We start from the raw sequence: 11553 nt of genomic DNA, 5'->3' as shown, positions 1-11553 counted from the left end.
ATCAAAGTGCCATAAAATATCTCCCTTAAATGCGTTTCCCTCAAATTTCGGTTGTAAGATAATTTTTATGTGCTCTGTCAATTTTTGGCATCAGCAAGATTCCAACTCATTGTTTAAAAGAAGCTTTGGTCACGTGACCTCTTAGTGCAAGTCGCCTATTTCATCAAATCGTGAGAGCTCCCCTCAGTAGTCCAGAAGACAAAAAATGGTGTAATGAACAATAAAATAAAGAAAGATTAGCCGTTTAAAATGAGTCACAAATGATGTTGGTTAGTGAGATGGTATTTTGATTTTTATTAACTGAAAACGTAATGCCTTTATCAGTTCCCTTACCACGAATCACAAGACACGGGGATGTTAATGCCAGCAAATACATCGAAAGATGAAAAAGCATAAGCAAAGCGAAATCACAGCGAAAATATAATACACTCTTTTTTTATATATGACAATGTTGTTTTTCCTACCCAGGCTGATTATTTTTTTTTTTTCTGTCGATTTTAGTATGACTATTCTTAAATCGTTCTTACTTATAAATTATAGCTTATGACTTTTCTGCTTAAGAATGTATGCGGGTTTCAATTACCACGGTGCGAGTCTTGCCGTTTAGTATAGCCTACGAACCGCAGACGAATTTCCAGTCGTCGCTTCTCCGACGACCAGAAATACGTCTGCCGTTCCCAGCTAGCTGTTTTGTAATATATAGTGAAAGAAAAAAAAAATTACGGTTAACTTAAAACACGAATAAAATTTACAGATTTTCAAACGCAAAATTCAATCAGTTTCAAACTCGGGTTTATTCTTCACGTATTCTTAAAGTTTTGCAAATTACAGCCTCGATATTCGTATAACTGCAATAAATTCTTGTACAGAAAAAGAGCGTAACATGCACAGATACCGTAAATTGCTGGGGTCTTTCAAATATCATTTTTCCCGTTACTCCTAATTCGGCACTTCTGAGCTACTGCAAAGCTGATACAGTTGTAACACAGGCAGACCATCCTCTGTTAGTGGGGCCGTTGTTGATTGAAATCTGAGCAACGATCTTTTGTTATTTAAAGAAGAAATACACATGAACAATACGGTGGCTATAATTTGTTCCAAAATGCAGAATTTAAAGCAATTTTTTCAATAAAAGTTTGAAGAAACGTTAACTGAGTCATGTGTCATGTTTTTTTCGCCGTCCCGTGCTGTTTTAAGCGCTATTTTGCGAGATAAATATTTGACCTCGGCAAAACTTTTATTGAAAAGTTTGCTTTAAATACTGCATTTTGGAACAAATTATAGCCACCGTATTGTTCATATGTATTTCTTCTATAAATAACAAAAGATCGTTGCTCAGATTTCAATCAACAACGGCCCCGACTTAAAGAGGGTAGTCTGCCTGTGGTTGTAACTGTAGATGTTTGAATAACTTAGAGACCGAGCTGTACTTGGTTACCGAAGAAGCATCAATAATCACAGTAAGAACGTCTGCGTTGGAGGCTACAATAACATATCATCTTGTAGAGTTCATAGCATGCCGTATATTAAACGTTCAAAAACTCGGCAAGGATGAAAGGGGAAGGTTGAAGCTCCCTGTTTCCCCTTCTTTTCCACGATAAGGGTAAGGAATGATTTATGTGCGTAATCTAGGAATTCAAAAGGAGCTGATATATTATTCTTTTGCAGAAAATCAGGCTTGACAGGAAATTCGCAAGTTTGATGGGTTCTTTCCAAGGTACTTGTGCATGACTGTAAATATTGCTAGAAATATCACAAAGTAACTGTCTTTAAGCGAATTTTGTGCTGTTCTTTTGTAGAGCCTATGAAAAAGATAATGGAGCTTTATAAAGCAGATAAGAAGAAAGAGGCAGACCTGGCCCTGGCTAATTTTGTTTTGAGCTCGAACAGGAAAGGAAAATTGATTCGTTTTCTGTTGCCATATTACGTAACGCCAAAGCCCACTTCCGGTCCAGGTATTGAAAGTAAACGGGAAGAAAAAGATGACGATCCTTTGGCCTACTTTATTGAACAACAGCAGGGCACAGATGAATTGTGAAGGTATGTCTATTCACTATTAGTAATGTGGGTTTGTGTTCCAATTTACCCACGTCATGTCACCAATCTATTGACTATAATAGCTCAGAGTCGTGAGCGCGAGTAAAATTCATCTGTATTGTAGCTGGGAACTAACTGAGGGCTGAAACAACAGAGGTCTTCCATCCCGTAATGCCAAAAAAATTGTCTCTCAATCCCGAGATCACGGCAGATTTTTATCGGAAATTCCCAACGTTGCTTTTAATATTATTTTACCAAGGGTACCAGTAGCGAATCTAAGGCGGGGCTTAGGGGGAGAAGGTGGGGGCAAGCTGGAGCCTCCTTCTTATTTTAGGCCAAACTGATGTCTGTAAGACCAAGAGAAAGAGAATGTCGGGGCGGTGCCCCGACATTATATTAGGGACTGGAAGAGTGTTCCGGTCCTCCCCCAGCAGTTGCTTTAAGATCTGAATCCACCACTGGGTCTGGCTTCATTCCATCACCGATCTTCGTATAACTTAAGGGTTCAGCCATGAGACTCACTGTTTTCAACGTCAAACTTCACATGCGCCTAATAATGTAATTGTAATGAACAAAATCTGTTCAATTCTATCTATTCTTGCTTATTTGCGGTTCACTAAGCTCTAGGGAAGTTCGACCCCTTTAACAGGTCCTAAATAGCTCATAGTGCGGAGGGACGATGTGCCGCACCAAAACTAAAAAAAAAAGAAAATGAAGCTTTCTTTTCTCTATTAGGATATTGGTTCTATACAAGGCAGCGTTGAACCCTGCATCGTGAAATCGCTAAATCCCTTTCAAAATTACAGCCTCGGATGTCCTAAATCCTAAACTTCAAATCCCCGTGAACCCGGAAAACGGAAAGGCTATTGAAGACTAGCAAAACACTCAGAACTTTTGAGCCATTTTTCAGTAGCCAAACAAATGGTGAGGTTATGTTGTTTAAAGGTGCTGTATTTTGTGCGCTGTGCTTTGGTTCGGAAAAATTGTCTCTCCAGCATTTATTAATATCAAACGTAACAAACAATTTGAAAAACTGTCAGCCTAACAAGTTCAAAAACTCCAATTGCAATCCGTTTAATTTTTCTTCGAGTTTGTTCGTCTATGCCTTACTTTGTATTTTTGATGCTATTTATACCTTCTATTAATGCTTTGGGCGGTTATTTTTATGTATCCATGCTACCGGTGGCAATTCACACTGTCTGAAGTTCTTGAATAAAGATGTGTCGTAACAGAGCCTTAAAAACATTTACCTATAACATTTACATACACCATATACATTTTGCTTGTCGGACTTTGTTATTATAATCTGTCTTTTTCCTTGCAGAAATCAGCATCAAGCTTTCCATTTGCAAGCACACGTTTTTCTTTGTATATTGAGTTGGGGTGTGGATCCGGTACCATATCAGGAATTTTCAATTATTTTTATTGTTCACATTATTTTTTCTTCCTCATTAAACGTGTAGTTTTGTGGATCTTCGCTTTCATGAAACATAATTAAAAATGAATTCAACAACCACCGATAATTTTATTTTTTTGTGTGTGTGTTGGGATGACAGGAAACGGGGTAAGTCAGCGGTCCCGACCTCGTGAATAGATAATTCATGATTTGGTTCATTAAGAAATGGTCCAGATAAGAACGATAGCACTGAACGGCAACGAACTGGAATGCAAAAAAGGTGCTAACTTTTCTATTGTCTGTACTTACTTCTGATTGGCTTAAACCTTAAAAGTTAACAAAACTTCATAAAGCAGTACATATATTCATCCTTACTTCCCAACCATCTTCCATATAACAAAATCTGGTCTCAGTTTGAATAACAAAGAAATCCTATGTGGGGAACATGTAAAATTGTAAACTTTTCTTGGCTATTGTTTTCAACTCTTGTGATTGGTCAAAATCTTTTAACACATAAAAACACCCTTTCAAAGTTAAGTGTAAATGCATTTTATTACGTAAACGGCCTTCATGTAGGTTTATGCATTCTCTGTGTAAAAATGAGAACATTCCTATGTGGGGAAAGCACCGTTGCCGCATAACAAAAGAAATTCAGTGGCATCCACCTTACCCGAATCATTACTTAATATGGGGAGCCTGCGCGGCAGATAAGGAAAAGGGAAACTTCTACGGCGCGCGCCTTCCCCGGCCTACGCTTTGTAATGAACTCTTGTGAAGGCAAAACTACAACGACAAACCAGTGACGGTTAGGCGGATCTTTAGTACACCTGGATCAGTAAAAACTCCAATACCAAATTTTAAAATTGGAACAGTAAACTTATCCTCACGGCAGGAAGGGTCATAGGAAACATAAAGACAGAAAATAAAACAACAATAACAACAAAACTGGTGAGTTGTATTTGCCCGATATTTCGGTTTGCAACACAAACCGAATTATCATTCGATGCAATATTTCTTCCTTTTCCTTGGCTGAAAGCCCACCACCTGACCTGGCTGCCTTAACTGGCTGCCTACAAATAATGGTCTGCTCATGCGCATTGTCGTCCAACTGTGTTTGGCTTAGTGTTTGGCTGCAAATAATATTCTGCTCATGCGTAAACGAAACCACCCGTGATACGTTCTCAGGGGAAAAAAGGCATATCGCTTCGCTTTCCGAAGATATATTAAAACACAAACTTGGTGATCGAATGATAAAACAATTAGTGAACTCGGTTACCACAAAATATCGTGATTTGCCAGTGTCTCGCACATCAATTATTTGCCTCAGCCTTCGGCTTCGGCAAATAATTGATCTGCTCGCTACTGACAAATCACGATATTTTGCTCAACCTCGTCCAATAATTGTTAAATATCGGGCAAATGCAATTCACCAGTTTTGTTGTTGTTGTTTTGTTTTCTGTCTTTATGTTTCCTATCACTCTTCCTGTCGTAAGGAACAGCATTTTACTGTTCTAGCTTTAAAATCCCCTTTATAATGCCTGCCAAAAGCTTGTTTCTCTTGTACTACCGCCGTTCCAAAAGAAAGCGAAATAAAGGAAATATTCTGTGTATTGATTGGCAAGCTGAACCCTCCCTTAGGACCGCCCGCTTGCTTTGTTAAAGACACTGAGACATAGACCTGGACCACTTTATTTTTTCTCTATAATTATTCCAAATTTGTGGGCATGACAATTAATCTAAGCTCAATACTGGAGACAACACGGATAAAGAAACAATTTCCGCTTCCGTTTTCGCCTTTTTTCATTTTTTAGTCGTGACGCGGGTTCTATGAAATTTCCCGCCAAACTAATTTTGGGTTGCCATACCTGATGACTGAGTTATTTTACATTGGCATCTTTGTGGTGCGGACGGACGGTCGGAGGCGGTCACTTCCTTTTATCTTTCCTTTTTTTGTTTATTTTGATACCGTAAAATTCCGAAAATAAGCCCCTCCATGTATAAGCCCCTCCAAAAATAAGCCCCCTAAACCGGTAACGCAAAAAACCCTCCGTTAAATCGCCCCTCCAAATATAAGCCCCCCGGGGGCTTGTACTTGGAAAATTGCCCTCAAATACAAAGTAAAACAAAGCAAAAATGGTAAATTTACTTCCAACTTTAAGTCTAGCCCAATCGATTTTGAAACGCAAATTTCGCTCCGTAGATAAGCCCCTCCGAATATAAGCCCCTCCAAAAATAAGCCCCTCAAAAAGGGCCTTTGAAAAATATAAGCCCCTGGGCTTATTTTCGGAATTTTACGGTAACTTAGAGAAATAAAGGATATTGTGAAAATGTAAAAGAATACAGATCAGCTGTCCGATTTTCATGCCCCCGCTGATTTGCGAGAAGACTGGAATCAACCGCAAAAAAGTACTGGGCACTAAAAGAAGACAAAATGGCGGACGAGGTAGACTTTTCAAGGAAGGGATAATTATTGCATCGTTTTCTCTTATTTAGTGACCTTTTATGATGCCCTCATTCGGCCAAATTGTAATTGGTCCTCCAGGTTCTGGTAAAAGTACATTTTGTGCTGGAATGTGCGAGTTCTTGACCAGCCTAGGGCGAAAAGTTGCAGTAATAAACTTGGATCCTGCGAACGAAATATTGTACTATAAATGTTCTGTGGATATTTCGACTCTTATAACACTGGAAGATGTCATGGAAAATCTTAAACTGGGCCCCAACGGTGGACTTATATACTGTATTGAATATCTTGAGAAGAATATTGACTGGTTGGAGTCGAAACTAAAAGAACTGAAGGGACATTACTTTCTATTTGATTGCCCTGGTCAAGTGGAACTTTATACTCATCATCAGTCGGTAAGAAATGTGGTCAGACAGTTGGAAAAGTGGGACTTTAGGGTAAGTAAAGGAAATTGTCTTTTTTTTTATTTTGCCCTACTACTTTTCGAGGAGGACATTCGAGGGCACCCAATACCAGAGATGCCAACCTCTGAAGGATAGGATAGGATAGGATAGGATAGCTGCTTTATTATCAACAGAGAACCTACAGAGACATCTGTTTACAACGATAACCAAGATTTTAGTGCAATAATTACAGAGGTGTACATTTGTGACCTTAGGGTAAGTGAAGGAAATTGTATATTTTTTTTTATTTTGCCCTCCTACTTTATGAGGAGGACATCTGAATCTGGAGACTCTCTCTTTTGTACCCCCTCAGAAAATGTGCTTGATGTGTTTAACATCTTTCAAGAAATGTAACTTTTCTACCACTTGTCCCCTTCCCCTCAGAAACTCTGGAATCCTCAGAAATTTTTACTTTTCTTCTACTTCCCCTCAGTAAATCTGGAATTCAGTTCTAAAAACTTGAGAAATCTATCCTTCATAAAATTTCTTCACTGGGGGTGAGAGGGGGGAGGGTGGGGTAGGTGGGGAATTACAAACTTAGGCATGGGTCAATTAATGCTCAACGTAATAAATTATTAAGGTTTGTTGTAGGGTAAACTTTGCTGGCTATAGGGAAACTGGGAAATTTGTGTAGCACAGGAGAGATATTTCTCAGAAATGTGTAATGCAGTATAAAACCTGCGACTACACATCATGAAATGACAAAGAAAACAAGATAGCCCTCTGAGTACTAATTAGGGGTAAGGATGTAAGAACTTTAAGCCAAACTACCCGTGAACAAAATAATACATCTGATAATAAGGCTTTTCCTGGGATAAAGGCCCCCCTCAAAATGTATGAAATGAATTCAATTTATTATAACACTTAGAAGCTTAATTAAAACTCATTAAATGCAAAAGGTATTTTGATCAGCACTGGTTTAGCTTGTTTTGAAGCACTTTTTCTGTTCCCATCCCCCTCATATATTCCAGGATGCCCCTACAGGGGTCCATATTCATTTTTTCTCAGAGTCGTCAGTCGGGCAAGTAACCCTGATGGCATACTTGCCTGGTTACAATTTGGGTTGCCTGGACAAAAGTCCAGAATTATATAAAAGAATGGAGAAAAAATTGTGTGCAACTTGATCATTTATTGATTAGCATTTTATTTCCTTTATAGTAACTAAGAAAGGGTTTTAACTAAACTGTTAAGTACAAGAGGCTACAAGCCTAGGCTAAACATGATTTATTTAAGTTTTACAAGTAGCCATGTTCGGTCAGTTTACCATGAAGGCAAGACCGTGCGCTTACGTTTTTCTTCATTTAAGGCAGTGGCTCCTGCGTCACCTTTTTTCCCTTGAAGGCAGTGAAACTCCTTCTAAAAAATATCTGATCTTAATGCGTATAAGTCACCAGTTTCTGCTTCACTTTTTTTTTCCCAAATAAACGCCTTCTAAAAAAATGCCTTATCTTGATGAGTGCTGTCACTTTTTTTACGAATGGCCTCTGAATGCAGTAATTCATAAAAAAAAAAAAAAAGCTGAGTCTGCGATAGTTTCACAGATAATACTGCACCATCAAGGATGGTGCCCAAACTTCAATATATTTTATTGTAGACAAAAGCTGCTTGCTATTCTCCAATATTCTAAAAGTTTTAAGTGGATAAGAAGTAATCGGAACACAGGGAAAATGTATAAAATCATATAAGAAGTTTTGGATCGTTTTGAAAAGATTTTGTGGTTGAGCAAAAACCTCACTCTTCTGAAGGGCTACTGTTGAAGTTATCTTAATCGTCCATACGAGATTGTAGTCATCTGGGACGACTGGACGACTGGGAATATGGTTCCCTGCCCTCTGTTTATAATCACTCTAAACCTCAGGACCCAGTTGTTTGGAGGCGGATTAGCACTAACCCAGGATTAAATTTTAATCTGGGTTCCTTTTTCTTTTGTTCCAAAGTATTTTCCAGGATAAATTTCTCAATTATGTTTAGAGCATTCAGTTAACAAATTATATGTAAAAAGAATTAAACTGAATGTTCTTTTTAAGCGTTCATATGTGAATTCAGTTTTTGCACTAACCCTGGGTTATCTTAACCCAGCTTTGAACAACCCGGCCCAGATGTATAAACCTAGGACTTAGAAGCAGCAGTTTTCATTTTGCAGTGATGGCTGCATGCTGCCGTTCTATTATTAGTATATTTTTTCTTTCAGCTAGCTGCAGTTCATCTTGTTGATGCACATCACTGTAGTGATCCTACAAAGTTTATTTCTGTGCTTCTGACCTCACTGTCCACTATGATTCATATTGAACTGCCTCATGTCAATGTCCTCTCCAAGATTGACTTGGTGGAGCAGTATGGAAAGCTAGGTAAAATAATTTTCCACTTTAAGTATTAAAACAATGTAGGTGATGTGTGCAGTGATCCTTCACTTTATATTTGTATGGGAGAGTCACAGAAAAGAATAAATAACAGTCAATTGTTGTACCTTAACGTGAAATTCAGGTTGAATTGTTTTGACCATATTTGAATTGCAGTTTCCTTTGTCTGCTAATCCTAATTATAACTCGTTTTTACAAATAATGATGGTTTGGGGCACAAAAGGAAATGGACAGCATTATCCACAATGATATTTCCTAAATGTTGTGCCTAAATTAATTAAATTTAAGCTATGATTATTAAAACACAATAGCTCACCCCCAGGGTTAGTGTGTGGGCTGTCTAGGGTATTGTGTGCAGGTGCTTTACTTTGTTTACAGCATGGTTCCCTATTTCAAGTCATTCTGTGTTTGTTTCTTGCTACTGGGCAATTGTAGCTGATTTTATCCCTTGCCTGCCCATCCCTCTTGGCATGGCAAACTAGTAAAGATCTTAGTTTCCACTGTTTAATTCAGTACAGACAACCTTGCCTGGTCATGGTTGCTGCTCACAGAGTTATCATGGATAGCCTGCAAGCTCCTGCGCATTTGATTCAGTTGAGTTTGGCTCTCGGCTCCCCCTTCCTTTCTTAGGCAAGCTACATTCCCCAAGTCTATTTAATGTAATAACAAAATGAAAATAACTGAAAATTATTAAGTACTATGGTTGGGAGTGATAGGAAATTTAGAATCAAAGGTTGGTTCATATACAACCATTATGTTAATCTGAATTTCATTTTGAAATAGAAGGTGAATATCAAAGATCACTTTCAACACTGCCTTAAATACGTAATAAGCAGTAATTTTGTTCTTGAAAATAAGAAGATACCTCTTTCATTCATTTTTGCGATTTTACTAACATGCTTAAGATTATAGTACTCAGTTTCACATTCACTACAACCACTTAATAAAAGCATTGAAAACACATTTTTTTTTTTATGGAGTTAGCCTTCCTTTAATTTTTCTAAAGTGAATTTATATTCATAAACTCCAGAAAAGGCAAGATCAGTTGTCAACCCTTCATTTAGAGTATTTTCAAATTTCAGCTGGTACAACACTTACTGTACCTTCCTGCTGTTATACACCGTATATGGATAATTATTGTTTTATTTAGGTCAAGGCTGTACAGTGTATCATTGGTTCTTGTATTCATGAACAATAATTTTCAGCACAAAAAAGGGATCATTATATGTTTCTGGGAAACTGCCCACCTACCCCTTCCTTAAGCCAACATTTTGCCCTAAGTGAGAAGTAAGCGTTAACATTGGCTTAGGGGATGGGTATGTGGGCAGCTTCCCAGAAAAAAGTATAATCATCCGAAAAAAGGACTATTATTGATTATTGGGGATGTTAATGGGAAATTTTAACAGTAAAATTTTGTTTAACATCCCCTGGTGTCAATCACACTGCCCTTTGGTTGTTTTCAGTAAATTACGTTCTAAATATCCTTAAAACTCCAAGAAAGCAATACCAACTCAGTAAAACTTCTGGCTCTTGAAATACAGTGACTTCTTATCAGCATGGTACTAGTATATTCTCTGACTCGTCTCCTTGCATTTTCTGTTGTAGTAATAAGGAGAATTTGTTTAATAATCAGGACATGTTATCTTTGATAATCATTTCCTTTATTTGTGGCCTTTATGTCTAATTAAACAGTAAAATGCAAGGCTCAGGAGTGTTGAGACTTAATTGTGCAAGTTACTCTCAAACCACTCCCATTCACTCCCTTTTACTAATTTGCTTTCAGTCATTCCCATTTCAGTCTTTGAAGTCTCACCTCTTATAGTAGTAATGTGTTTCTATTTTTTTTGTAGCATTTAACCTGGACTTTTACACGGAAGTTCTAGACTTAAATTTTCTCTTGGAGCACATCAAGGATGATCCTTTTTCACAGAAATACAAAAAGCTAAATGAGGCTTTAGTCAGCTTAGTGGAAGATTATGGCCTTGTGTCTTTTAAAACACTGGATGTCCAGGTAAGGAAAACTTTCACCTTAATAATCCTTGTTATAAAGAAGGAGTGATTGGCAAAAAATAAATAAATAACCAACAACAACAACAAAACAAACAAAATAGAGAAGAGGCTTCCTTCTTGCTATTTGAGCATTTGCTAACTTATATGAGTGTAGTCTTCAATATACTGACTGTCCAACTAAGCATTGGTGCATCACTATTCAGTTCGGCAGTTAGTCTTTAGATATATAACGCTTGGCAAATTACTCTGGAAAAAGATTACACTTAAGAATGCATAATGGCTTAGGGGTCATCAGTGCTTCTCTTTCATTCTCTCATCATTGCACACTCGCAACCCAGGGCTCCCGGAATCAAGTTATGCTCTGACTACTGCCTGGATTTTTTTCTCGGTTGTCCGGAATTCATATTCTCGGCCATGCTTGCTTTTAAATAGCCAACTGGTTGACCTCTGCAAGTTGGGGTTTTTCATCTTGTTATGTTTTATTTGAATTATTTTGTTTTTGATTATTAGAGTGGATTGCCTGTAATTTAGCTGGAAGGTTAATTGCACTGTACTTCGATTGGAAGAAAAATCTTTACCTTTACCTTGTCACTTCTTAGTTATAGTAGGTTGAGAATGAACCATTTTACAGTTGTGGACTTAGTACCTTAGCCTTAAGGTGAATGTGAGGCTGTCGGTGACCTTGTTTTGACACAAACCTCTTTTGCTTTGTTATGGAAATTGTCCTTTAAAAATACTAGTTAGCATAAGAATAACTTGATTTACATAATAAAATGGGAAGGTTTGTATCAAAACAAGGTCAGCTCCAGCCTCACTTCCATCCATAACTGTAAAATGGCCTTTTTA

General features: G+C 37.7%; 1 protein-coding gene across 1 annotated transcript in view; it reads left to right on the top strand.

The window, feature by feature from the left end:
• Positions 1-5857: 5857 nt before the first annotated feature.
• Positions 5858-11553, top strand: part of LOC140938544 (GPN-loop GTPase 2-like) — a 7612-nt gene continuing 1916 nt past the window's right edge. Inside the window, exons 1-3 of the mRNA XM_073388034.1 lie at positions 5858-6331; positions 8529-8685; positions 10548-10708. Coding sequence (XP_073244135.1) covers positions 5936-6331; positions 8529-8685; positions 10548-10708 — 714 coding nt within the window. The 5' untranslated portion in view covers positions 5858-5935. The remainder of the gene's footprint in view (positions 6332-8528; positions 8686-10547; positions 10709-11553) is intronic.

Source organism: Porites lutea, chromosome 1 (genome assembly GCF_958299795.1).
Source record: "Porites lutea chromosome 1, jaPorLute2.1, whole genome shotgun sequence".
Lineage (NCBI taxonomy): Eukaryota > Metazoa > Cnidaria > Anthozoa > Scleractinia > Poritidae > Porites > Porites lutea.
This window is presented reverse-complemented; position numbering and strand designations above follow the sequence as displayed.